General features: G+C 42.4%; 1 protein-coding gene and 1 non-coding gene across 7 annotated transcripts in view; both read left to right on the top strand.

The window, feature by feature from the left end:
* The window catches only part of LOC110531610 (shootin-1), a 37,958-nt gene extending 11,135 nt beyond the window's left edge, over positions 1-26,823 (top strand). For 4 of the 6 annotated variants that reach the window (XM_036987432.1, XM_036987436.1, XM_036987435.1 and 1 more), the window contains 16 exons: positions 17,189-17,238; positions 17,436-17,496; positions 19,468-19,562; positions 19,806-19,965; positions 20,195-20,292; positions 20,381-20,462; positions 20,566-20,660; positions 22,626-22,772; positions 23,761-23,929; positions 24,234-24,381; positions 24,905-24,963; positions 25,140-25,237; positions 25,355-25,384; positions 25,481-25,534; positions 25,739-25,919; positions 26,198-26,823. In XM_036987432.1, coding sequence (XP_036843327.1) covers positions 17,189-17,238; positions 17,436-17,496; positions 19,468-19,562; positions 19,806-19,965; positions 20,195-20,292; positions 20,381-20,462; positions 20,566-20,660; positions 22,626-22,772; positions 23,761-23,929; positions 24,234-24,381; positions 24,905-24,963; positions 25,140-25,237; positions 25,355-25,384; positions 25,481-25,534; positions 25,739-25,919; positions 26,198-26,349 — 1,679 coding nt within the window. In that variant the 3' untranslated portion in view covers positions 26,350-26,823. Of the gene's footprint in view, positions 1-13,494; positions 13,770-17,188; positions 17,239-17,435; positions 17,497-19,467; positions 19,563-19,805; positions 19,966-20,194; positions 20,293-20,380; positions 20,463-20,565; positions 20,661-22,625; positions 22,773-23,760; positions 23,930-24,233; positions 24,382-24,904; positions 24,964-25,139; positions 25,238-25,354; positions 25,385-25,480; positions 25,535-25,738; positions 25,920-26,197 lie in introns of those variants that run through there. The other 2 variants (XM_021614898.2, XM_036987434.1) reach the window with 2 other exon arrangements.
* trnal-cag lies at positions 5,146-5,228 on the top strand. The gene has a single exon. It is a non-coding gene; the product is annotated as a tRNA-Leu (tRNA).
* Positions 26,824-27,219: the final 396 nt, after the last annotated feature.

Raw genomic sequence — 27,219 nt, 5'->3', positions numbered from 1 at the left:
GGTGGTCCCTCAGTTTCAATAAACTCAATGCCTTTGACTGCTTGGCAACAGTGTCCTGGCTGGCACTCTGCTGGTTGACAGTCTACTTTGTGGTCTCTACTGGAAAAGAGCAGGGAACGCAACAGGTGGCAGAACATAGAGTTAGAGCACCACCTACAGTCCTTCCAGCAGTAGGACCGTAGTCTCTGTACTCCAGTCTAGCAGTGGACAAGCACAAATGCAGCAGACATGTTGCCAGTTCTAGAACAGTTGTAGAATTACATACTGTACAGATGTGTTATTTCTTATTTGTTTGTGTTTGCATGTACTGCAATGGCTCGATATTATATCATGTCAATATCACATCGTATCGAAATCCCCAATCCAAATGTACTGTGTTTATTTATTTTTATTTAACCTTTATTTAACTAGGCAAGTCAGTTAAAGAACAAATTCTTATTTACAATGATGGCCTACCAAAAGGCAAAAGGTTTCCTGAGAAGAGAGACAACACAACACTACATAAAAAGAGACCTAAGACAACAACATAGCAAGGCAGCAACACATGACAACACAGCATGGTAGCAGCACAACACATGGTACAAACATTATTGGGCACAGACAACAGCACAAAGGGCAAGAAGGTAGACACAACAATACACCATGCAAAGCAGCCACAAGTGTCAGTAAGAGTGTCCATGATTGAGTCTTTGAATGAAGAGGTTGAGATAAAACTGTCCAGTTTGAGTGATTATTGCAGCTCGTTCCAGTCGCTAGCTTCAGTGAACTGAAAATACAAGCGACCGAGGGATATGTGTGGTTTGGGGACCTTTAACAGAATGTGACTGGCAGAACAGGTGTTGTATGTGGAGGATGAGGGCTGCAGTAGATATCTAAGCATCAACCAGTGGGTCTTGCGACAGGTATACAGAGATGACCAGTTTACAGAGGAGTATAGAGTGCAGTGATGTGTCCTATAAGGAGCATTGGTGGCAAATCTGATGGCCAATTGGTAAAGAACATCTCGCTGCTCGAGAGCACCCTTACCTGCCGATCTATAAATGATGTCTCCGTAATCTAGTTTAGTTAGGATGGCCATCTGAATCAGGGTTAGTTTGGGAGCTGGGGTGAAAGAGGAGCGATTACGATAGAGGAAACCAAGTCTAGATTTAAGCTTAGCCTGCAGCTTTGATACGTGCTGAGAGAAGGACAGTGTACCGTCTAGCCAAAAAACATCTAGCCAGAAGGACAGTGTACCATGAGGCAAATGTTTGGAGGCAGCTTAACATGTAAGTGCATTGGGTCAGTAACTGAAAGGTTGCTGGTTCTAATCCCCTGGCTGACTGGGTAAATAATATGTCAATGTGCTCTTGAGCAATGTATTTAACCCTAATTGCTCTGGAAAAGAGTGTCTGTAAAAAATGGAAGTGATATGTTTGATCCGTTTAGTTCCAAAGTGTTACATTTCATTTCCTTTGTACACAGAAAAAAATGATGCAGAAACAAAAAGAGAGGGACGGACGAATCTGCTTAGAAATCGGGACTCGTGGCATCATTCTGGTTTGGTTTCGTTTTCACAGCACAGCGGAGTCACCGAGGGTTCAGTGGTATCTACAAGGCTGCTCTGTCACATTTAATTCTCTGTCTCTCTGTCTCTCTCTCTCTGTCTCTCTCTCTGTCTCTGTCTCTCTCTCGGTCTCTCTCTCCCTCTCTCTCTCTCTCTGTATCTCTGTCTTTCTTTCTCTTTCCCTCTCTCTCTTTCCCTCTCCCTCCCTCTCTCTCCTTCTCTCTCTCTCTCTCTCTCTCTCTCTCTCTCTCTCTCTCTCTCTCCCTCCCTCCCTGTCTGTCTCCCTTCCTCTACTGTATTCTGGTTCACAGCATCATCCTCGATTCCCTTGTTCTAAAATAGTTTATCGTGTCCTTGTCTCATCCTCTTCTCATCCGTACCAAACCTCTCTCCTGCACTATCTTTAGGTCTGACCGAGCAATGCCCTCCTCCACTCCTCCCCCCTTCCTCCTCCAAGTCGCTTTCCCCCTCCTCCTCTCTCTTCCCCCTTCCTCCTCCTCTCCAAGTTGCTTTCCCCCTCCTCCTCTCTCTTCCCCCTTACTCCAGTCGGTTGTCTTGTGCTCTGTCTGCCCTGTGGGGTTGTGACCCCTTTGACCTTTGGGTGCCCTCTGCAGTGTAACCTCTCAGTCAGCTGCAGCTGTGGTCCTGCCAAGAGAAGGGATAATCCTATCACACAGTCATGCTGCTGAGAGAGGCAGGGCAGGTGAAGAACTGTATGTTTGTGTGTGTTTATGTGTGTTTTTGTGTGTGTGTGTGTGTTTATGAGTGTGTTCCGATATGTGTGTTTATCCATGTTCACGTGATGCGTCATTATTAATTGTCAACAGACTGGATATAAACTGACTGACATAGTGTTTGTGAGTGCTATGTAATATACACTGATCTACTCTCCCCGACCAAACCTGCATTTATGTGGGGCATTAGTCCTAGTACCATGGCTACAGTACGGTACGCCAGCCAGCTACAGTCGGCACCAGCAGAACAACAACTTGTAAACAGACACAGATGCCAGATGCCGGGCTGAGTGTGTGTCCTCAATCGACGCAAGGCATCAGATCATCATCTCCTAAACCCAGTGAGCTCTGTATTATCTCAGTTAAAATCCTCACTGACTATCAACACACAGATGCTGCTGCTCGGTGGCTGTACTGTCCTGGTCCCATTTCTTTCTCTCTCTCTCTCTCCCTCTCTCTCTCTCTCTCTCTCTCTCTCTCTCTCTCTCTCTCTCTCTCTCTCTCTCTCTCTCTCTCCCTCTCCCTCTCCCTCTCCCTCTCCGGGAAACCCTGTATTAGCTAGCTGCCCAAGACGTGATGGTAATGATAAACAACTCAACTTCTCATCCCTAATGCCGAGTCCCTATGGGTTTATCCATTGAGTCAGGTCAAAATCAGGACATGGTAGGCCTGTGTAACAGTACTCGTCTTGCGTTGTGTACAATCAGTCATCGACACGGAACTCCAACATGTAGCACCAGTCATGTAGCTTTATTCGCTGGTTTGGTGCTTGTTCACGCTGGTTTGGTGCTTGTTCACTGGGACAGTTACCAAAATAATACAATTACAATATAATATATTTAACAATGTACCTGATAAGAACGACACAAAATTGCACGTCATGCAATGCACGTCTCACCATCCAACTCTGCACTCACGCACTGTACAAAATATATGAACCCCCCCACCAGACACAGTAAGTTGCTAGCTAATACTGGCGGGAATTCTCTACAACAAAATGCACAACAAATATTCTCCAAAAAACGCTGCATCTTATCGAATAACATTTACAAACAATTTGATATAAATTGTACATTTAAATTATCACTTGAGAGTATAAAAATCACTTTTGATGTACAGTGCTTTGCAACCAACAACTGACCGCTGGTTTGGTGCTTGTTCACTGGGACGATTCTAACTGGAACATCCCCCCTCGTAAGCAAGCTACGCAAACCAGCCAATAAGATGCCATGTTGAGTAGGTGAAGACAAAACAAACTCAAACCTAAAACCCATTGGCTTAACAATAAAGTGGCAAGGGGAATCACCAATATAACCCTGTTACACTCCCCCCTACTGAATTCCACTTGCCAAGAAAAATAACAAAATACAAAACGGCACTGTGCAAACATACCAGATACAGAGACACTCAACATATGTACAGAATAATCCAGAGAAAAAAAAAAAATATATACTACCTAATAGAGAGAACTAAAAGGTAAAGCTGTGTATATCAAGGATGCAGACCCTGCTTTAAATCAGTCACTAAATATTCCAGTCATTAGACTATTCTCCTTGAGAATTAGAGTGAAAAGCAGTTGATCAAACCCCTTAGCCCTCATAGGTAAACATGCCTGTCACATGTTAAGTACACTCAGTGACTTTAAAACATCCAAGTAATAAAATAAACCACCATAAGAGACTATCATATCCGTCCATTACCATCCTGCAACCTCTAATCATGGTCACAGCATCAATGTAACAGTACAAATTTAGACCGTCCCCTCGCCCATACCCGGGCGCGAACTAGGGACCTTCTGCACACATCAACAGTCACCCTCGAAGCATCGTTACCCATCGCGCCACAAAAGTCGCGGCTCTTGCAGAGCAAGGGGAACTACTACTTCAAGGTCTCAGAGCAAGTGACGTCACTGATTGAAACGCTATTTAGCGCCCACGCTAACTAAGCTAGCCGTTTCACATCTGTTACACTTGTATATATATTGTTTAATAAATTGTTACCAAACGGAGGCCTATAATATATATATTTTTAACCATGTTTGTTTCAGTTACATTGTTTACAAAACTTGGAGTAAAACCAGCTTCTATTTTGATGGATATGAAAGTTGAATTTAAAGTTCATGCCATTGGGCACAAACAAACATCAGTTCAATGTTTTACATTTTTTTTAACCTTTATTTAACTAGGCAGGTTAGTTAAGAACAAATTCTTATTTGATTTACATTTGGTTGACGTGCCAACTAATGTGAATTCAAAGTGAAATCAACAAACAATTTCACTATGTTATTACATTTAGGTTTTACATTGGATGACATTAAGAAGAAAGGCCTTTACATTGATGACTTTGCAAATCCAATCAGTTTTCCACGTCATCACATAGATTGTGTGGGTTGAAAGGGGGTAGAAAGAACGTTGCCTCAACCAACGTTCTTCAAATCAAATCAAATCAAATAAAATTTGATTTGATTTGAAGAACGTTGCCTCAACCAATTTTTGCACAGTGGAATGAGGCATTTCTAAGTTATATTCTCCAAGAAAGTGGGTACAGATCATTAATTTAATTCCAAAAATGAATGTAGCAACCGCTGATTGCTCCTTTAAAGCGTTAGCATAGTACTCATTCATTTACTTTGCACATTTTTGTTTTATCCCAGTACAAACACATCTGATTCCAATAGAAGTGGGTCGGCTGTGAAATCGTCTGCTAATAATTCCCTATACATTTATACACTCATAAAACAGTAAAATAGTTTTTGTACAAAAGTGCCGATATTCTTACTCTCAAAATGATTTACGAAATAGTTCAATTGATCATAGGAATGATTCACAAATTTCTTTATTGACACATTTCCCAGTCTTTTCGCATGTCAGGATGGCCGAGCGGTCTAAGGCGCTGCGTTCAGGTCGCAGTCTCCTCTGGAGGCGTGGGTTCGAATCCCACTTCTGACAAAATGTTTTGCGGAAATTCTGAGAAATTACAATGAATAATAAAATGAATGGTGCAATGACAGTACACTAATCCATGACAGCATGCATGCAGGAACCGCTAAAATAACATCTTTGCTCTTATTTTAAATATTCGTTTTACTGCATAAAATGTATTCGTGTTACGTACGCATTATGATCATGAGAAATCAATCAAGTTCAGAATTGTAATTAATTCATATTTTGTATTGTGCAATAACGCAACAATTTGTGATAGCCTGGTGAAGATACAGGCCTATCTGAATAAAAGTTTGTGTTGTTCTTATTCTTAATTCGTTTATTTCAACTTATTGATTTAAGTATTTTTTCTGTATAAATTATTAATATTTAAATAAATAAACACATATTTACAAATAAAAAATGTGATAACTTACAGAAAACATCTTAAAAAGATCGACATTATTTCTCTCTATCTTGCAGCAATCACAAAAATGTAAGTTTATAAAATAACTGTAAAACGAAAGAATTTCATAGAACTTCTAGAAATTGACTATGGACAACCTCGAACATTTTCTCTAATGGCACTTTTGTCCGCCACAAATTTGTAGAAACATGAATCATTTAGAAATAAGTAGGAACATAAGGTATATATTTTTTACATCTAGGCCAGCCATTGTTGCCTATGTTGTTTTCTTTGAGAAAACATAAATATGGATAATAATGTGTGGAATGTCTTTACAAAGATGACAAAACATACAAAGAGGAGCAAAAAAGGTTGCACCTGCCACTATTTCTAAATTTCCACCTTTTATGCTGATCCTGGGTCAGTTTTGCATTTCCCCCACTAATGGAGAAGCTGATCGTAGATGTGTACTTAGGAGGGCAATGTCACCCTACACCAGTGGGGCTTTTACTGTGCTTTTACTGTGATAATGTCCTCTACTAATAACATCAGACAGCAAGGATATTATGTGACAATTTCACCTTTATCACCATGCTGTAATTACTGTAACAAAGGTCAGGGTGCCAGACAGAGCTAGAAGTCTGGAGTGCCATGTATCCACAGCGACAGACAGGTCGAGAAGCCTGGAGTGCCATGTATCCACAGCGACAGACAGAGCTAGAAGTCTGGAGTGCCATGTATCCACAGCGACAGACAGAGCTAGAAGTCTGGAGTGCCATGTATCCACAGCGACAGACAGAGCTAGAAGCCTGGAGTGCCATGTATCCACAGCGACAGACAGAGCTAGAAGCCTGGAGTGCCATGTATCCACAGCGACAGACAGAGCTAGAAGCCTGGAGTGCCATGTATCCACAGCGACAGACAGAGCTAGAAGTATGGAGTGCCATGTATCCACAGCGACAGGCAGAGCTAGAAGTCTGGAGTGCCATGTATCCACAGCGACAGACAGAGCTAGAAGTCTGGAGTGCCATGTATCCACAGCGACAGACAGAGATAGAAGTCTGGAGTGCCATGTATCCACAGCGACAGACAGGTCGAGAAGCCTGGAGTGCCATGTATCCACAGTGACAGACAGGTCGAGAAGCCTGGAGTGCCATGTATCCACAGCGACAGACAGGTCGAGAAGCCTGGAGTGCCATGTATCCACAGCGACAGACAGGTTGAGAAGCCTGGAGTGCCATGTATCCACAGCGACAGACAGGTCGAGGAGCCTGGAGTGCCATGTATCCACAGCGACAGACAGGTTGAGAAGCCTGGAGTGCCATGTATCCACAGCGACAGACATGTCGAGAAGTCTGGAGCGCCATGTATCCACAGCGACAGACAGAGATAGAAGTCTGGAGGACAACGTATCCACAGCGACAGACAGGTCGAGAAGCCTGGAGGGCCACGTATCCACAGCGACAGACAGGTCGAGAAGCCTGGAGTGCCATGTATCCACAGCGACAGACAGAGATAGAAGTCTGGAGGGCCATGTATCCACAGGAACAGACAGAGCTAGAAGTCTGGAGTGCCATGTATCCACAGCAACAGACAGAGCTAGAAGTCTGGAGTGCCATGTATCCACAGCAACAGACAGGTCAAGAAGTCTGGAGTGCCATGTATCCACAGCGACAGACAGGTCGAGAAGCCTGGAGTGCCATGTATCCACAGCAACAGACAGGTCGAGAAGCCTGGAGTGCCATGTATCCACAGCGACAGACAGGTCGAGAAGCCTGGAGTGCCATGTATCCACAGCGACAGACAGGTCGAGAAGCCTGGAGTGCCATGTATCCACAGCGACAGACAGGTCGAGAAGCCTGGAGTGCCATGTATCCACAGCGACAGACCGGTCGAGAAGCCTGGAGGGCCATGTATCCACAGCGACAGACAGGTCGAGGAGCCTGGAGTGCCATGTATCCACAGCGACAGACAGGTCGAGGAGCCTGGAGTGCCATGTATCCACAGCGACAGACCGGTCGAGATGCATGGGGGGGCCATGTAACCACAGTTTCCCATGCTTGTTCAATGAACCATAAACAATTAATGAACATGCACCTGCGGAACTGTCGTTATGACACTAATAGCTTACAGACGATAGGCAATTATGGTCACAGTTATGAAAACTTAGGATACTAAAGAGGCCTTTTACTGACTCTGAAAAAACCCAAAAGAAAGATGCCCAGGGTCCCTGCTCATCTGCGTGAATGTGCCTTAGGCATGCTGCAAGGAGGCATGAGGACAGCAGATGTGGCCAGGGCAATAAATTGCAATGTCCGTACTATGAGACGCTTAAGACAGCGCTACAGGACGGGCAGCTGATCATCCTCGCAGTGGCAGACCACATGTAACAACAACTGCACAGGATCGGTACATCTGAACATCACACCTGTGGGACAGGTACAGGATGGCAACAACAACTGCCCGAGTTACACCAGGAACACACAATCCCTCCATCAGTGCTCAGACTGTCCTCAATAGGCTGAGAGAGGCTGGACTGAGGGCTTGTAGGCCTGTTGTAACGCAGGTCCTCACCAAACATCACCGTCAACAACATCACCTATGGGCAGAAATCCACCGTCGCTGGACCACACAGGACTGGCAAAAAAGTGCTCTTCACTGACGAGTCGCGGTTGTGTCTCACCTAGAGTGATGGTCGGAGTCGCGTTTATCGTACTCTGGAGCGGGATCGATTTAGAGGTGGAGGGTCCTTCATGGTCTGGGGCGGTGTGTCACAGCATCATCGGACTGAACTTGTTATCATTGCAGGCAATCTCAACGCTGTGCGTTACAGGGAAGACATCCTCCTCCCTCATGTGGTACCCTTCCTGACATGACCCTCCAGCATGACAATGCCACCAGCCATACTGCTCATTCTGTGCATGATTTCCTGCGAGAGAGGAATGTCAGTATTCTTCCATGGCCAGCGAAGAGCCCGGATCTCAACCCCATTGAGCACGCCTGGGACCTGTTGGATCGGAGGGTGAGGGCTAGGGCCATTCCCCCCAGAAATATCCGGGAACTTGCAGGTGCCTTGGTGGAAGAGTAGGGTAACATCTCACAGCAAGAACTGGCAAATCTGGTGCAGTCCATGAGGAGGAGATGCACAGCAGTACTTAATGCAGCTGGTGGCCACACCAGATACTGACTTACTTTTGATTTTGACCCCCCTCCCCCCTTTGTTCAGGGACACATTGTTCCATTTCTGTTAGTCACATGTCTGTGGAACCTGTTCAGTATATGTCTCAGTTGTTGAATCTTGTTACGTTCATACAAATATTTACACATGTTAAGTTTGCTGAAAATAAGCAGAGTTGACAGTGAGAGGACGTTTCTTTTTTGCTGAGTTAATATATATATATATATAAATATATTTAATGGTATATTCATTTTAATTTTCTGTTTTATTTGTGTCATTGTCTTTGTGGGTCTGTTTGTAAGTAATGACACTTACAATGACGTTCTGTTTCAATGTAGTCTACCCAAACAACTGCAGCCCATTCTCACACAAACCTCACCTTTCCCAGAGACAACATAAGTCCTGTAGGGTCCAACCACTTTTAAAGTGGCACTCCAGTCTCGTTTTCACCTAATTTAACAACTGATTTACTTATCAAAAGGACATCTCTCAATAGGTGGTCCAGGTATGTCATGACATGGCACAAGTAGGTGGGGGGGGGGGGTTTCCTCTTTTGTTCTCTTTTGCTGCTCCAAGGGTGGTAGCCGATGACATCACGGATTCCCATCAGACCTATTCCTTAAATGCCCTACTCTTTAAAGTTTGCAGTTGTGTAAATATATATATATATATATTATTTTTTTTAAATAAAACATATCTTTTTACCCTTTAGTGTGTGTGTACTTTACTGTATTCATACTTGCGATAACACTTTTCAACAGTAAGAGCTCAAAAATAGCTGAAGGATCTCTTTAAAGTAGTCACCGTAGGTCAGTCTGTCAGTGCTGAAAGAGTATGAAGGAGTAGGTTATTGTTGTTTTAGGGTTGATTGTTGCAGTTTCGAGATGCTTCTTTTTCTTCACGATGCTGCTAATCATTACATGTTGCTGTATTATGAATGTTAACATCAGAGCTGGACCTGAGGTCTCTGCCCTTAACAAATATAGGCCTGGTCCCTGTGAAGCAGTCTACAGAGAGAAACAACAGCATCCACTGTAGGGATTATTAATAAATCAAATCTAAGTTGATTTACATAGGAAGAAATAGTCTGAATAATTGGCGTACGTGTGTGCGTGTGTCAATAACAGAGGGTTCCTCATCCCAAATGTACACTGTGTCATGTTATCTCGAGAATGAGCTTTTAGTTTTTAATGGCAGATCTCTGTTGAGGCTGCAAACAGAGGTCATGGCCTGAGTTAGGGCCTGCGTCCTAAATGGCACCCTATTCCCTATTAAAGTGCACAGATTTTGATCAAAACCTTATGGGCCATGGCCAAAAGTAGTGCACTACATAGGGAATAGGGTGCCATTTGGTTCACACATAAAATGTTCCCCTGGTGTAGTACGAAGATACCGGATATGTTTTCTCTTGACAGAGACACTTCGATTTTTCTGTAAATTTAGAAAGACAGTGCCCCCCTTAGAGATGTCAACTGGAGTGCACAATTTCTTACTGAGGGCGGGGATACTTCAGCAAAGTAAAACTACAGTACACTGTTGAGTGGAAGAACATGGCATCTTATTCCCTATGTTGTGCAACATACTTTCATATGGAATGGAGGTCATTGGGATGTAAGATATATTTTAAGGACAGGCAGAGATGCTTTGGGGGATAAGTATTGAGGACAATGTTAAATCTCTTTAGGCTAGGGGGCAGTATTTTGATGTTTGGATGAAAAACATGCCCAAAGTAAACTGCCTATTTCTCAGGCCCAGAAGCTAGAATAGCATATAATTGTCAGATTAGGATAGAAAACTCTCTAAAGCTTCCAGAACTGTCAAAATATTGTCTGTGAGTATAACAGAACTGATATGGCAGGCGAAAACCTGAGGAAAATCCATCCAGGAGGTGCTGTTTTTCTGAAACTACTCTTTTCCATTGCAAGCCTATCCTCCGTTTAAAGGGATATCAACCAGATTCCTTTCCCTGTGGCTTCCACAAGGTGTGAACAGTCTTTAGACATAGTTTCAGGCTTTTATTCTGAAAAATGAGCAAGAATGATCACATCGCGTCAGTGAATAGCCAGATGTTCACAGATTTGTGCATGCGTGTGCGCTGGGAGCAAGACCTTTTCTTTCTCTCTTCTATTGAAAAGGCTACCGTCCGGTTGAAATATTATCGATTATTTATTGTAAAAACAACTTGAGGATTGATTATAAAAAACTTTGACATGTTTCTACGAAGTTTATGGATACTATTTGGAATTTTCATCTGGCTGTCGTGACCGCACGAGCCTGTGGATTACTGAACAAAACGCGCCAACCAAATGGAGGTTTTAGGATATAAAGAGAATCTTTATCGAACAAAACAAACATTTATTGTGTAACTGGGAGTCTCGTGAGTGCAAACATACGAAGATCATCAAAGGTAAGTGATTCCTTTTGTTGCTTTTCTGACTTTCGTGACCAATCTACTTAGCTGTTTGTAATGTTTTGTCTTGCGGGAGAGTTGTCCTCAGATAATTGCATGGTTTGCTTTCACCGTAAAGCCTTTTTTAAATCTGACACGCCGGCTGGATTAACAACACGTTAAACTGTGTTTTGGACTTGTGATTTCATGAAAATTTAATATTTTTAGTAATTGAATTTAAATTTGGCGCTCTGCAATTCACTGGATGTTGACGAAAATTATCCCACTAAAGGGATCTGAGCGGCAAGAGGTTTTTAAGATAGAATCAAATCAAATCAAATGTTATTTATCACATGTACCGAATACAAATGAAATGCTTGCTTAGGAGCCCTTCCCAACAATGCAGAGTTTACACAATAATACATACAGGGAGTACCAGTACCAGATCAATGTGCAGGGGTATTTGAGCTAGATATGAATGCAGGGTAAAGTGACAAGGCATCAGGACAGATAATAACAAGAGTAAAATAAAGACCAGAGGAGTAGCAGCAAATTATGAGAATAAAAATGTGTGTGTACAGTATATGTGTGTTTGGGTGTGTAATGTGTATGTATGTGTGTTTGTGTTTCGTCGGTATGCGTGTGTGTGTTATGTGTGTGTGTGTGTGTGTTATGTGTGTGTGTGTGTGTGTGTGTGTGTGTGTGTGTGTGTGTGTGTGTGTGTGTGTGTAAACAGTATATATGAATGTGTGTGGATAGGGTTTGTATATATAGTCTAGTGAGTGTGTATATGGTTTGTAAATATAGTCTAGTGTCGTGTCTTTGGCATCATTAAAGTGAAGACTTATTATATAAAATCAATTATCTGTAATTATTATGTGATTAAACTAATCATGTAAATGTTAACCAGGAAGTCGGGCACCAAGGAAAATCTTCAGATTACAAAGTTATAATTTTCCTAATTTAACTTTTCAGATATCTTAATATCTGACCAATTAGTCTTCTAATTAATTAATCATTCTTTACCTCATGTTAGTCTAAATTCCAAACGTTGAAAGTTGTTGGTTATCTGCACAAACCTAGTCTTTGCTATGAATCATCCATACATCAATTGTCTAAATCATTTATTTATTTACTAACTAACTAACTAATCACAGAAATGCACAAACAACAATATATGATTACAAGGAAATGATAAGGGAAGTGGGTGTGGACTGTGAAGGCCGGGAAAGATAAGAGACACTACACCGTTGATAATTATAATAATTGAAATGCTAATCTTTTGCACATGAACTACCACTCATTCGGGAATAATTGCAATCAATATACTGTATAGTCTAGTGAGTGTGTATATGGTTTGTATATTTAGTCTAGTGAGTGTGTATATGGTTTGTATATTTAGTCTGGTGAGTGTGTATATGGTTTGTATATATAGTCTAGTGAGTGTGTATATGGTTGTATATATAGTCTGGTGAGTGTGTATATGGTTTGTATATATAGTCTGGTGAGTGTGTATATGGTTTGTATATTTAGTCTAGTGAGTGTGTATATGGTTTGTATATATAGTCTGGTGAGTGTGTATATGGTTTGTATATATAGTCTGGTGAGTGTGTATATGGTTTGTATATATAGTCTAGTGAGTGTGTATATGGTTTGTATATATAGTCTGGTGAGTGTGTATATGGTTTGTATATATAGTCTGGTGAGTGTGTATATGGTTTGTATATATAGTCTAGTGAGTGTGTATATATAGTCTAGTGAGTGTGTATATATTGTCTAGTGAGTGTGTATATGGTTTGTATATATAGTCTAGTGAGTGTGTATATATTGTCTAGTGAGTGTGTATATATAGTCTAGTGAGTGTGTATATGTAGTCTAGTGAGTGTGTATATATTGTCTAGTGAGTGTGTATATATAGTCTAGTGAGTGTGTAAATGTAGTCTAGTGAGTGTGTATATATAGTCTAGTGAGTGTGTAAATGTAGTCTAGTGAGTGTGTATATATAGTCTAGTGAGTGTGTATATATTGTCTAGTGAGTGTGTATATATAGTCTAGTGAGTGTGTATATATAGTCTAGTGAGTGTGTATATATAGTCTAGTGAGTGTGTATATATAGTCTAGTGAGTGTGTATATATTGTCTAGTGAGTGTGTATATATTGTCTAGTGAGTGTGTATATATAGTCTAGTGAGTGTGTATATATAGTCTAGTGAGTGTGTATATATAGTCTAGTGAGTGTACGTAGGGTCAGTGCAAGATAGTCAGTGCAGATAGTTTGGGTACCATTATTTGACTATTTAGCAGAGTCCTACTAAAATACACACTATGAAAGTTTATTCACTTCTGGAATAAGTGTGTGAACAACTCCCCATCTTGTAACATTTAAAGTCAAGACTTTCAGTTCCCTTTCCTACACATTGGGGCTTGTGTGTCAGTCAAAGGAAGGGAAAGATCACGAGTTACAACAGAACACAGAGACTGTAGAAGGGAGACTAGTTTCTCTTTGTCTAGTAGTCAGAGAACCACAGTCTAGAACCAGAACCAGAGCCTAGCTGGGTTGTGATGTGGACCCAAGGGGAAGACACCAACGCTGCAGGTGAGACTAACTTTGAATTACTCAATATATATAATATTTAAGGGTTTTGTGTATTTTTTATTGAGATAGTACAGTGAACAGGAGACAGGAAAGTTAGGAGAGACTGCGAGTCAGAAGGGCAGTGGGTCGGAGTTGAACCCATGTCGACTATGGTAGCCTAGGCTGTTTAAGGACCAAACAGGCCACAATGTCTTAATTTTTGTTGAGAAAGCCTCAAGGACTCCGATTCTTTACCTCAGTTTTTGTCTTTCCAGCGTAGGCAGTTTTAGTAGGTCGACATTGTCTGTACTTGGTGGTAAATTCATTTGGTAGTATGTTATTAGTGATGCAACCAGAAGTGTATATGAATCCTGAATAAATATACAGTTGAAGTCGGAAGTTTACATACGGTTAGGGTGGAGTCATTAAAACTCGTTTTTCAACCACTCTACACATTTCTTGTTAAACTATAGTTTTGGCAAGTTGGTTAGGACATCTACTTTGTGCATGACAATGTATTTTTCCAACAATTGCTTACAGATAGATTATTTCATTTATAATTCACTGTATCACAATTCCAGTGGGTCAGAAGTTTACATACACTAAGTTGACTGCCTTTAAACAGCTTGGAAAATTACAGAAAATGATGTGGCTTTAGAAGCTTCTAATAGGCTAATTGACATCATTTGAGTCAATCGGAGGTGTACCTGTAGATGTATTTCAAGGCCTACCTCCAAACTCAGTGGCTCTTTGCTTGACATCATAGGAAAATCAAAAGAAATCAGCCAAAAAATTGGTGACCTCCACAATTCTGGTTTATCCATGAGAGCAATTTCCAAACACCCGAAGGTACCACGTTCATCTGTACAAACAATAGTATGCAAGTATAAACACCATGGGACCACGCAGCCGTCATACCACTCAGGAAGGAGACGCGTACTGTCTCCTAGAGATTGAAGATGATGGAGGAAACGGGTACAAAAGTATATTTATCCACAGTAAAACAATTCCTATATCGACATAACCTGAAAAGCCGCTCAGCAAGGAAGAAGCCACTGCTCCAAAACCGCCATAAAAAATCCAGACTACGGTTTGCAACTGTACATGGGGACAAAGATCGTACTTTTTGGAGAAATGTCCTCTGGTCTGATGAAACAAAAATAGAACTGTTTGGTCATAATGACCATCGTTATGTTTTGAGGAAAAAAGGGGGAGGATTGCAAGCTGAAGAACAACATCCCAACCGTGAAGCATGGGGGTGGCAGCATCATGTTGTGGGGGTGCTTTTCTGCAGGAGGGACTAGTGCACTTCACAAAATAGATAGCATCGTGAGGAAGGAAAATTATGTGGAAAAATTGAAGCAACATCTCAAGACATCAGTCAGGAAGTTAAAGCTTGGTTGCAAATGGGGTCTTCCAAATGGACAATGACCCCAAGCATACTTCCAAAGTTGTGGCAAAATGGCTTAAGGACAACAAAGTCAAGGTTTGGACTGGCCATCACAAAGCCCTGACCTCAATCCTATAGAACAATTGTGGACAGAACTGAAAAAGTGTGTGGAGCAAGGAGGCCTACAATCCTGACTCAGTTACACCAGCTCTGTCAGGAGGAATGGGCCAGAATTCACCCAACTTATTGTGGGAAGCCTGTGGAAGGCTACCTGAAACGTTTGACCCAAGTTAAACAATTTAAAGGCAATCCTACCAAATACTAATTGAGTGTATGTCAACTTCTGACCCACTGGGAATGTGATGAAAGAAATAAAAGCAAAATATATCATTCTCTCTACTATTATTCTGACAATTCATATTCTTAAAATAAAGTGGTGATCATAACTGACTTAAGACAGGGCATTTTTCCTAGGATTAAATGTCAGGAATTGTGTTTAAATGTATTTGGCTAAGGTGTATATAAACTTCCGACTTCAACTGTATGCATTTTTACTGTGTGTGTGTGTGTGTGTGTGCATATGTGTCTGTATGTGTATACTGAGTTTGAGTGTTTATGGTCTCCTACTCTTCTTCATGTCCCACTCAGCTGGCCCTAGAGATAGATGAGAGAGAGGGCATACTGAATGAATCGTTTTGATTCTGGTCATTTCAATTAGGTTCTGATCACGTTGAAATAACCATACCTGTCTCTCTGCAAAAAAATGCTACAACATCCCTCAATTGTGAAATGATTTACTATGATATGAAACATTGGACGTGACTTGTACCTTATTTATTTTCCACATCCCTCCATAAAGCTTTGAGTAGAGAATGTAAATAATCAAACCCGTGTTCATAATTCTGTGTAGTTGAGGGAATGGCACGGCTCAGATCCATATTGAAAGTGAGACTTTCCGAATCACTTCCTGTATTCTCACCTCAGAATATCTTCCTCTTTTAGGATCACTTATAGATTACCACAGTATGAGTAATACTACCCATAAAACCTAGTGGACAAACAGAAAAATGGTCCCAATCATTTTTCCACCATTCATTTTTCCCATAGGGGATTTTTAGAAACACTTAAAATAAGGGCTGTAACTTGGTGTGACATTTTCATAACCATGTAAATCTCTCTAGGATAAGGTGACTGTAATCAATATATTAATATGGATAACATAAAGATCTACAAATGCAATGATGATCTGGACGAGACTGCCAAATCGAGGAAAATGTAATAATATCTGGATTAAGTACCTAATATTAGCTTAATGTATTCATTAATACATTTGCAACATTTCTTTAAAAAATGACAATTCAAAGAACTGTCTTGTGCAAGTTTTTACTTGACACAAAAACAGTTAGCAAAGGTGTCAGCTGGAGATTATGTGCAGGAGCTTGCAGGGATTTGTAGTCTTGCATGATGTCTACTTTGATGCTAATTAGCATTTCAGAATCTGAGAGTAAATAGAGCTGAATATTTTGATAAAAGTCACGTTGTCTGAGAGAGATTTACATGGTTATCAAAATGTCACGTCAGGGTAAGCCTACATAAAACACAGCCCTTATTTTAAGTGTTTCTAAAATGAATCGTGGAAAAATAAGTGTAACCATTTCCCTGTTTGACCGCTAGGTTTTATGGGTATTATGACACCTCCACTGTGGGGCTCTATAGGATTAGGAAAACCTGACTCGTTAGGATTTGTTACCGTGTTCACGTCATGTCGGAAACTCTGAAATGTTTGACTTGCTTACTCATTGTAGAAAGATAATACCAGAGTTTCCCACTTGGCAAGTATCAGAATCAACCAATAGGAAGCTCTATGCAAATCATTTATGTTCATTTTAACTCAGAGGTCCTGAGTTTCCGACATGACGTGAACGCTGCATTAATGTCTTTCTTCCTCATTTATTAACCACTTATTTGTGATTAATATCGGGAAGAAGAGCCATAAGTTGCAATAACTGTACATTTTGATAAATGAAAGTATTTTGTTATATTTCCACAGCCTCTGGTGGAGAAAGCAGTTGCTCCTCTGAAGATGAAGGAGACATTCAGGTATATTTAGTAACATCTGGGAGACTCTATGGTTTCTCTGTTGGATAGAGACAAATCGGCCCATGTTAAATCCATGGACATAGCTTAAGACTTGTATATTTAGTTCTTATATACCGGTAGCCTAAACAGATGATGAGAGAGTATGTCAGAGACTAGTCTGTGTGTATATGTGTATATTTGTTTGGTCTGTCCTGTAGTGTGAGATTCTGGAGAAGCAGAGGGATGAAGCCAATCAGAAGCTATCTGAGATGGAGGAAGGTGAGCTGCACCAATCAATATCCTTATAGTGTATGCAGAAAGTATTCAGACCCTTTCATTTTTCCACATTTTGTTACGCTACAGCCTTATTCTAAAATTGATCAAATTAATGTTTTTCGGACCTCCCGGGTGGTCTGTGCCACCAGAGACTCTGAGTTCGCGTCCAGGCTCTGTCGCAGCCGGCCGTGACTGGGAGGTCCATGGGGCGACGCACAATTGGCCTTGCGTCGTCCGGGTTAGGGAGTGTTTGGCCGGTAGGGATATCCTCGTCTCATCGCGCACTAGCGACTCCTGTGGTGGGCTGGGCGCAGTGCACGCTAACCAGGTCGCCAGGTGCACGGTGTTTCCTCTGACACATATGTGTGGCTGGCTTCTGGGTTGGATGCGCGCTGTGCTAAGAAGCAGTGCGGCTTGGTTGGGTTGTGCTTCGAGGGACGCATGGCTTTCGACCTTCGTCTCTCCCGAGCCCGCTACGGCAGTTGTAGCGATGAGACAAGATAGTAACTAATTGGATACCATGAAATTGGGGAGAAAAAAAAATATTTTTCTTCATCAATCTACACACAATAACCCGTAACGACAAAGCAAAAACAGATTATTAGGAATTTTAGCAAATGTATTAGAAATTAAAAACAGATTTTTTTTTTTTTACATAAGTATTCAGGCCCTTTGCTATGAGACTCGAAATTTAGCTCAATTGCATCTGGTTCCATTGATCATGCTTGCGATGTTTCTACAACTTGATTGGAGTCCACCTGTGGTAAATTCAATTGATTGGACAATAATTGGAAGAGCACACACCTGTCTATATAAGTTCCCACAGTTGACAGTGCATGTCAGAGCAAAAACCAAGCCATGAGGTCGAAGAATTGTCTGTAGAGGTCTGAGACAGTATTGTGTCGAGGCACAAATCTGGGGAAGTGTACGAAAAACTGTCTGCAACATTGAAGGTCCCCAAGCACAGTGGCCTACATCATTCTTAAGTGGAAGAAGTTTAGAACCACTAAGACTCTTCCTAGAGCTGACTGCCTGGCTAAACTGAGCAAACAGGGGGGAAAGGGCCTTGGTCAGGGAGGTGACCAAGATCCCAATGGTCAGAGCTCCAGAGTTCCTCTGTGGAGATGGGACAACCTTCCAGAAAGAATACCATCTCTGCAGCACTCCACCAATCAGGCCTTTATGGTAGAGTGGCCAGACGGAAGCCACACGACAGCCCGCTTGGAGTTTGCCAAAAGGCACCTAAAGCACTCTCAGACCATGAGAAACCAGATTCTCTGGTCTGATGAAAACAAGATTAAACTATTTGGCCTGAATGCCAAGCGTCACGTCTGTAGGAAACCTGCCACCATCCCTACGGTGATGTATCGTGGTGGCAGCAACATGCTAGTCAGGATCGAGGGAAAGATGAATGGAGCAAAGTACAAAGAAATCCTTGATGAACACCTGCTCTAGAGCGCTCAGGAACTCAGACTGGGTTGAAGGTTCCCCTTCCAGCAGGACAACAACCCTAAGCACACAACCAAGACAACGCGAGAGTGGCTTCGGGACAAGTCTCTGAATGTCCTTGAGTGGCCCAGCCAGCGCCCCTACTTGAACCCGATCGAACATCTCTGGAGAGACCTGAAAATAGCTGTGCAGTGACACTCCCCATACAACCTGACAGAGCTTGACAGGGTCTGCAGAGAAGAATGGGAGAAACTCCCCACATACAGGTGTACCAAACATGTAGTGTCATACCCAAGAAGAATCGAGGCTGTAATCGCTGCCAAAGGTGCTTCAACACAGTACTGAGTAAAGGGTCTGAATACTTATGTAAATGTGACATTTCAGTTTTTTTTATACATTTGCAAGAATGTCTAAACCTGTTTTTGCTTCGTCATTATGGGTTAGTGTGTAGATATTCTCTGTCTCACCCCACTATCTATTTCTCTTTCCCCGTCTTTCTCTTCCCTCTATGTCATCTTTCCTCAGTGTCCTCTCAGCTGTTGAAGGAGATGGAAGTTCTGGAGATGCAGTTCCAGATTGAACGCTCCTGCAGGGAGAGTGCAGAGGCCCTGGCTGTCAAGGTGGGGTGCTTTATGGGTACTGTAGTTCAACTCCATTGAGTGTCTCGGTGACGTCATTGACTTGACAAGTCCGTGTTCCAGTTGGGTGTGTAGGTTTTGTGCCAGCCCAGTAGTAACAAACACATCACCTAATCAAGAACTCAATGATTAGTTGAGTCATTATTGGGCTGGAACAAAAGCCTGCATACCCTGTGGAACACTAAAACAATGCTCTAAACAGATCTCTTCTCCTTGAACACACAGGTGACCAAAGACAACAAGGTTCTGAAGAGGCGGAGCCAGGCTCTGCTGCCATTAATCCCAGAGCTTCCTGAAAACCTGGAGGCTGACCTTGGGGTCGATCCCGACCCTGATGGGGACAGCGGGGAGGATGCTGTGCTGCAAGGACAGGCCCAGATAAGAGGTATAGAGACTTACACTATAACCACACGGAACTCATACGGTATCCTTTATGAACATAAGTGACAGATAAAAGTTATAGAATTGAGATTTGAGAGGATTGTTTTTGTACTTTTACTCGACCGATCGGGAAAATGTTAAGATACCTGCTCATCTTCCTGTCTCTCTCCTTCCCTCTCTTTCATCTCTCCTTTTGTTCCATTCCCCCCCCCCCCCCCCCCTGTCCTGGCCAGAACTGCAGGCCTCGGTGGACCAGCTGCTGGGGGAGAAGCTGCGGCTGTGTGAGCAGGTGGAGGCCCTGAGGGCAGAGCAGAACCAGCTCAAAGAACAGGTATCTAGCACTGACGGACAGACTCTAGACGTGTGTGAACTGCGTATGAGTATTTATGGTCTCCTACTCTTCTACATGTCCTACTCAGCTGGCCCTAGAGATTGATGAGAGAGAGGCCATACTGAAGAAACTGTCCAAACAGAACAAGACCATGAATAAGATGAAGAGAGGCGAGACCCCACTCTGACACATCAGTGTTCCTCATGATATACACTCTATTCACCTCATACCAAAGTCCTGTTCAATGTTTTACGTGTGTGTGCATGTCCATAGTGTCCCAGCTTGTGACAGAGGAGTTCACAGAGATCAGTCAGAAACTGGAGCTGGAGCAGGGCCTCAGACAGCACGCAGAAGTCTTCGCCCACCAGGTAAGCAACGCTGCGTGTGTTTGTGTGCATGTGCATGCGTTCGTAGGTGTGTACATACAGTATGTGTGTGTTTATGTTTCTGAAAGTGTGTGTGCTGCTCAAAGTAGAGGAGAGCTTGACTGCGTCACGACATGTCTTTGTGAGAGGTATTGACAAGTTGTAAGCACTGAGCTGTCTGTCCAAACAACTAGCACACAGCTCATACTCCACAAGACTTCTTCACAGTCCCCAAGTCCAGAACACAGGCTAGGGGACGCATAGTACTATATAGAGCCATGACTACATGGAACACTCTTCCACATCAAGTAACTCGGTCAAGCAGTCAAATCGAGAAAAAAAACCCCAGATACAACTACACCTTAAAGAACAACGCGGACTGTGAAGAGACGCACACGTACTCTACACACAGGTACATTGTAATATTGTTGTATGATGGTATAATACATGTTGTATTGTATGCAGATATGTAGTGGCGTAATAATGTTACATTTTGTACATTTTGTGTGTGTAATGTAGGTGCCTTAATGTGTTTGGACCCCAGGAAGAGTAGCTGCTGCCTTGGTAACAGCTAATGGGGACCCCTAATAAATACAATACACAATTTCTAGGTGGCAGGGAAGGGTATTCACCCCTCTCTCTAGGTCTTAACACAAGGAGACAAGGAGCAGCAGTGGCTTCGACCAGGGCCCTGGGGCAGTTCTAGTGAATGGAGGAGTAATGGACAGGAGGGGGAGGTGGTACTTCTTCACTTCCTCATTCAGACAGGGGCCATATTGTGGGACAGGAGAGGGTTGGGGAGAGAGGGGATCCCCATTCATTCTGCATTCATACCAAGAGGACAAATCGGGCAGTGAAATACAAAGAGGTGTGAGAAGGGAGGGATGGGCTTGCTGATGATCACTTTGTAAAGGAGAAATGCACACACTCAAACACAGCTCCCTTTTTCCCAACTGGTCATGTTGTAACAAAGGTGGCGGTAGAAAATTAGCGTCTCAGAGGACAACAAAAGTAGCCTCCCCTCTCAGAGCCCCCTCTGCTTCATAATTAGCACCCATCACGGCGGCAGTTTGAGAATGAGGACTATAGCTTTAAACACATCCCTGTCTCTAGCTTGACACTTTACATTGAATACGGTCAATTGTCGCCTTTGTGCGCACTGTTCGCTATTTACCAGATGGGCACATAATGGGACGCCTCGCATGGGTCCTTACCTGTGAAAAGGACCCCTACTGTTCTGACACAACCACACAACTCAGACTCCTTTACACTCAATGCTCTGCAAAGGCTCCTCTGTTTGATGCTGGTCCTGTGTGTGTGTGTACGTGTTGTGTGGACACCAGCAGCCCTTGGCTTGTCAAACATTAGCGTTTCCTAATTGATGCCCTAGCTGTGTGAAAATGTGCTATGGGGACTTTAGAGTGCTTACACCAGGGTAATTTGGACCAAATGTAATGATGTGTAGCCTAACACACAGATGGCTGCTTTCACTACACCCTCGCTGTGTTTGAACTTATGGAAGCCAGAAGTGAAAGTGACTCACTGACTTTTCAATTCCTAAACTCTCTTCCTGACTGTGACCCTTTTGTTAAAGCTAGTTTCACGATATATGTGACCATTCCCAGCTATATATTACAGGTTTATAGAGATTCTCATGCATGAGCCTCCACACATTCAATGCATTTACGATAGTCACTGAAGTTATCAAATAGGTTTGCTCCATTATCACCAATGGATGAATAGCTTTTTTTAAGGGGAGCTTACTATAACAATATCAATTATAAACCAGTTGGTTTGAGCCTTGAATACTGATTGGCTAAAATGGTGGTATATCAGACCGTATACCATGGGTATGAAAAACCATTTACTTTTACTCTTCTAATTATGATGTTCTGATATTATTGATTGATTGAGTGGTCGATGGATTGATTTATTAATTTATGGATTGATTGATTGACTGACTGGCAGGTGTTGGTGAAGCAGAAGCAAACCCAGAGACAGAGCATGGTGCTGCAGCAGAGTTCAGAGACAAGTATGCAGCTCCAACAGGCTCTGGAACAGGTGGCCCACATCAACAGTACCTTACAGGACATACAGCTCTACTACCGAAACCAGGTAGGGAGGGGGAGGTGTGTGTTTGTGAGCAACAGAGCGAGAGAGAGTGAGTAAGAGAATCGTCGTCGCTCCCTAATAGACGGGTTAGTTGACAACGTTCTGAAAACAATGAGCGTGCGCATCTATGGGGCACAAGTCAGTGTGTTGTGATTCTGGGCGGTCAAATAGTTAGCAACAATGATAAGAAGCTGCCGTGTGGGGAATCGTCTCAGCTCGTTGTATCTTGTTATTGATACAATTTTGTTTGGACTTTGTCACGTCTATGCTAATATGACTAGAATTCGCTAGCTAGCTAACCAATAACTGTAACAATGTATTTGAGACAAGTGCTCATCATGCCAATGTATTTATGTTTTCAATAAATATTTGTAGAGAGAATATACACCGACGGTATAAAACATTAAGAACACCTTCCTAATTTTTAGTTACATTGAGTTTGCCCTCAGAACAGCCTCAATTCGTCAGGGCATGGACTCAACAAGTCATCAAAAGCATTTCATAGGGATGCTGGCCCATGTTGACTCTAATGCTTCCCACGGTTGTGTCAAGTTGGGTGGATGTCCTTTGGGTGGTGGACCATTCTTGATACACACTGGAAACTGTTGAGTGTGAGAAACCCAGCAGTGTTGCAGTTCTTGATACAAACTGGTGCGCCTCGTACCTACTACCATACCCCATTCAAAAGGCACTTCAATCTTTTGTCTTGCCCACCTGAATGGCCCACATCCACAATCCATGTCTGAAGGCTTAAAAATCCTTTAAACAGTCTTCTCCCCTGATTGACGTGGATTTAACAAGTGACATCAATAAGGGATCATAGCTTTCACCTGGTCAGTCTTTGTCATGGAAAGAGCAGGTGTTCTTAATGTTTTGTACACTCAGCTAACCCCACTTGGTTTGCTCCACGGCTACGCATAGTCTAATTTTGAGCGTATATTATGTCTCTCCTGTCTATATCTATCCATATCTGTGTATATGACGATCACAGGTGAAGCAGACCCAGTGTGCTCTGGAGGAGAGCAGTGTTCTGTCTGAGCTGCAGATTGTCAGAGGCCAGCTGGAGAGCAGTGAGAAGGAGAGGAGGACCATGGAGACCCATCTAAGGGAGGCGCAGATCACTGCCGCCCACCTACAGGGAGAAGGTAGCTACCACGTCTGTGAGTAAATGGCTGCGTTTACACAGACAGCCCAATTCTGATCTGATTGGTCAAAAGACCAATTGGTGGAGGAATTCAGAGAATTGGACTGCCTGTGTAAACTCAGCCTTACATATATATTTTGTGCTAAAATCTTAAGTCTATATAACACGTGATCATAGTACCCTGATGTAAAATCAGTATAAATCAATTACTATTTCATTGTTTTTCTTTGCCCCATTTTCACTCTTCAAACAAATGCTGTTTTTAAAATAATAAAATATGACACACTGTTGTGGTTGGTGGTACTTTGTCTTCCTTTTAGTGAAACATCTCCAGGATAGGCTGAAAGACCAGGTTTCCAAAGCTGACCAACCAGTGGAGGACAACTCAACCACTGCTCCTCCTCCCCCTCCTCCTCCCCCTCCTCCTCCCCCTCCCCTGCCCCCAACTCCCTCCAGCACTGTTGTTGAGTAGGTTCTATACTATATTGTTCTCTCTTCAAATAGAAATACATGACTACATAATCACTATTAGCAGGTAGCGGTATCCATAATCACTATATTAGCAGGTAGCGGTATCCATAATCACTATATTAGCAGGTAGCGGTATCCATAATCACTATATTAGCAGGTAGCGGTATCCATAATCACTATATTAGCAGGTAGCGGTATCCATAATCACTATATTAGCAGGTAGCGGTATCCATAATCACTATATTAGCAGGTAGCGGTATCCATAATCACTATATTAGCAGGTAACGGTATCCATAATCACTATATTAGCAGGTAACGGTATCCATAATCACTATATTAGCAGTTAGAGATAGAGGTATCCTATTCCAAACAATTTAAACTTATTGCCAACTTTACATTGAAAATGTGAGCTTTTTGACCTTTGTTAAATAAAAGTGATGGTGGTACCCAGAGGTAAGGCAGCATTTGGTAAATGTTAGTGAAAACTCCTTCTGTTCTACTTCCTGTTCTTCCGGTCTAGTCAACTTGTCATCCTGCGCAACAAGAGGAAGGAGTCCGTCAACAACACTGATAAGAATAGTGAGTGTTCTTACCTTGGTATGAATACACATGACTTACTGATTTATTGAACCTTTATTTATCCAGGGAATCCCAATCGAGACATGGGTCTTTATGTCCAATGCTGCCGTGTCACTTCAATCAACAATCCAGCTTAAACAGATTCAATTAGTCCACTTGTCTCCTCTCTCCACCAGAGCCAGATCCTTCTGTGGACATGAAGACCCGAGCGGTGGATGAGATGATGGAGAGGATAAAGAAAGGCATCGTCCTGAGACCCACCCTGAGACCACAGGTAAGGCGAGCTGGTGCATGTATCAATTGATTAATCAATCAGTCAGTAATGCTATCTATCTACTTGTTAGAGACAATTACAGTGGTCCAACATCTGACTGCTTCTCTCCTATCTCAGCCTGGATCAGAAGATGACAGTGCCTGGAGGGTGAGAATTTTCATGCCTTTCCTATTATAATAGTGTTATAAAGATTATTTATTTAGTATTAAAATGCTAATCCTGTATTCATTTATCAAATCACAGGACCATAGGAGTGAGAAGAGAAAGTCAGCCGTGCTGGATCTAAAAGGAATGCTGGTAAGATGGGATCAATACGAAATGTCTAAAATGACGCATTTTCTGTTTTACTAGTGAGTCTATAGGTCGATGAGATTAATATTGTACTATGGAGGCTTTGAGAAGTCAAACCCTGCTTGGTTTACTGTACTTTCTATTATTTTCATTGACATGATTGGTTTACCCTCCTCACCTATCCTGATTGGTTGACCTATCCTATCCCAGGACACCATGAAACGCCCAGGCCACAGGAGGGCGGGGTCACGGAAGAGGATAAGCCGAAACGTAGGGGAGGCGGAGCTACATCTGGTGCTACTGAGGAGGAGGCGGGCCATGGGGGATGGACAGGACACCCCCGGACCCTCCCCAACCCCCTCCCCAGCCCCTCCCACCACCAAAATCCAAGGTGCAGCATCTCCATCCTTTGTATTGGGGAATAGGGAATAGTCAGTCAGTTTCTTTTTCAAAGTTTTGCAGGGGTCCTCTCTGGTTGTTTTGCTCACTTGGACTAAATTGATGGTATTACATTGAAAGATGGTCTGGTCTTCCAAGAAGAGGAAGATTGAAAGAGATAACAAACGAGGGGCCAGGAGGACACATCATTAACCCACATAGTGATATCTTTCACTTACCTACAGTAATATTTTAGCATACTTTTAATGTACCATATGTCGTGCCCCTCAGGTCCCCAGCCGGGTGGCCCAGCAGAAGGTGCCCTTCTCTGCGCAGGAGAGCGTGGCAGCACCCCTGTGCTCAGGAGGCTCCAGCAGAACAGAGAGAAGAGGAACTCTCGTATCAGATCATCAGAACTGATCATCTGCCAGGAGGAGATCTGAGCCTTGGGGAAAGGGATGATTAGTGTTAGGATACTGTTCCACAGCGTTTTCCAAACCTCCCCTGGAGTACCCCCAGCCAGTCAACTGATTTGATGTATTCCAAGCAAAGCTGACGTAAATGTCATCTTACCTTTAATCAACAAACCCCTCATTAGTTAAATCAGCTGGCTAGCTTTGGAATACATCAAATGTGTGGACTAGCTAGGGGTACTGAAGGAGAGGTTTTGGGAACACTGTTGTAACACAATCATATTGATGCACTGTATATTTTAATATATAGATTTATATGGTTAGTGCTGAGCAATTAGTGCTTTTTGAGGTCAGTTCGGTTTCTAAAAAAAAGAATCACATCTTCAATTTGGGTTTAGCATTAAAATATGTTTACAATAAATTTGTTATGTTGGTTGAATATTGTAACAAAACAGAATAAATCAAATGATGGTAGTGATGTCTCATTACTATCACTTATACGGCTCTAATCTCATTTATTCACATTACTTTACTTTAAATTAAAAATGTGTTATGTTTGTTACATACTCGTTTTCAGTATGCTTGGCTTTGCTTTTATGGGTTCAAAGAATCCAAGGATTAACACAGTGGACTACATACAGAGTGTACAAAACATTAGGAATACCTTCCAATAATGGGGTTACAGTTCAAGATTAACATTTGGCATTGCTTCTGACTCATTCCAATTAATTTTGTAGCCTGACAAACGAGAATATGATGCAATACAATTAAATCATTTTTTTCTCCTCCATGGACAACCCTAATTTCTGGAACTGTTCTAATCACTGTCACAAGAGGCTCTAAAACTATGGCAACTAGGCGAGGGGAAAGCGAGCAGCCCTGCCTTGTGCCTAGAGAAAG

The sequence above is a fragment of the Oncorhynchus mykiss genome, chromosome 9 (assembly GCF_013265735.2).
Source record: "Oncorhynchus mykiss isolate Arlee chromosome 9, USDA_OmykA_1.1, whole genome shotgun sequence".
NCBI lineage: Eukaryota > Metazoa > Chordata > Actinopteri > Salmoniformes > Salmonidae > Oncorhynchus > Oncorhynchus mykiss.
Note: the sequence above shows the minus strand (reverse complement) of the source record. Positions and strands in the feature narration are given on the sequence as shown.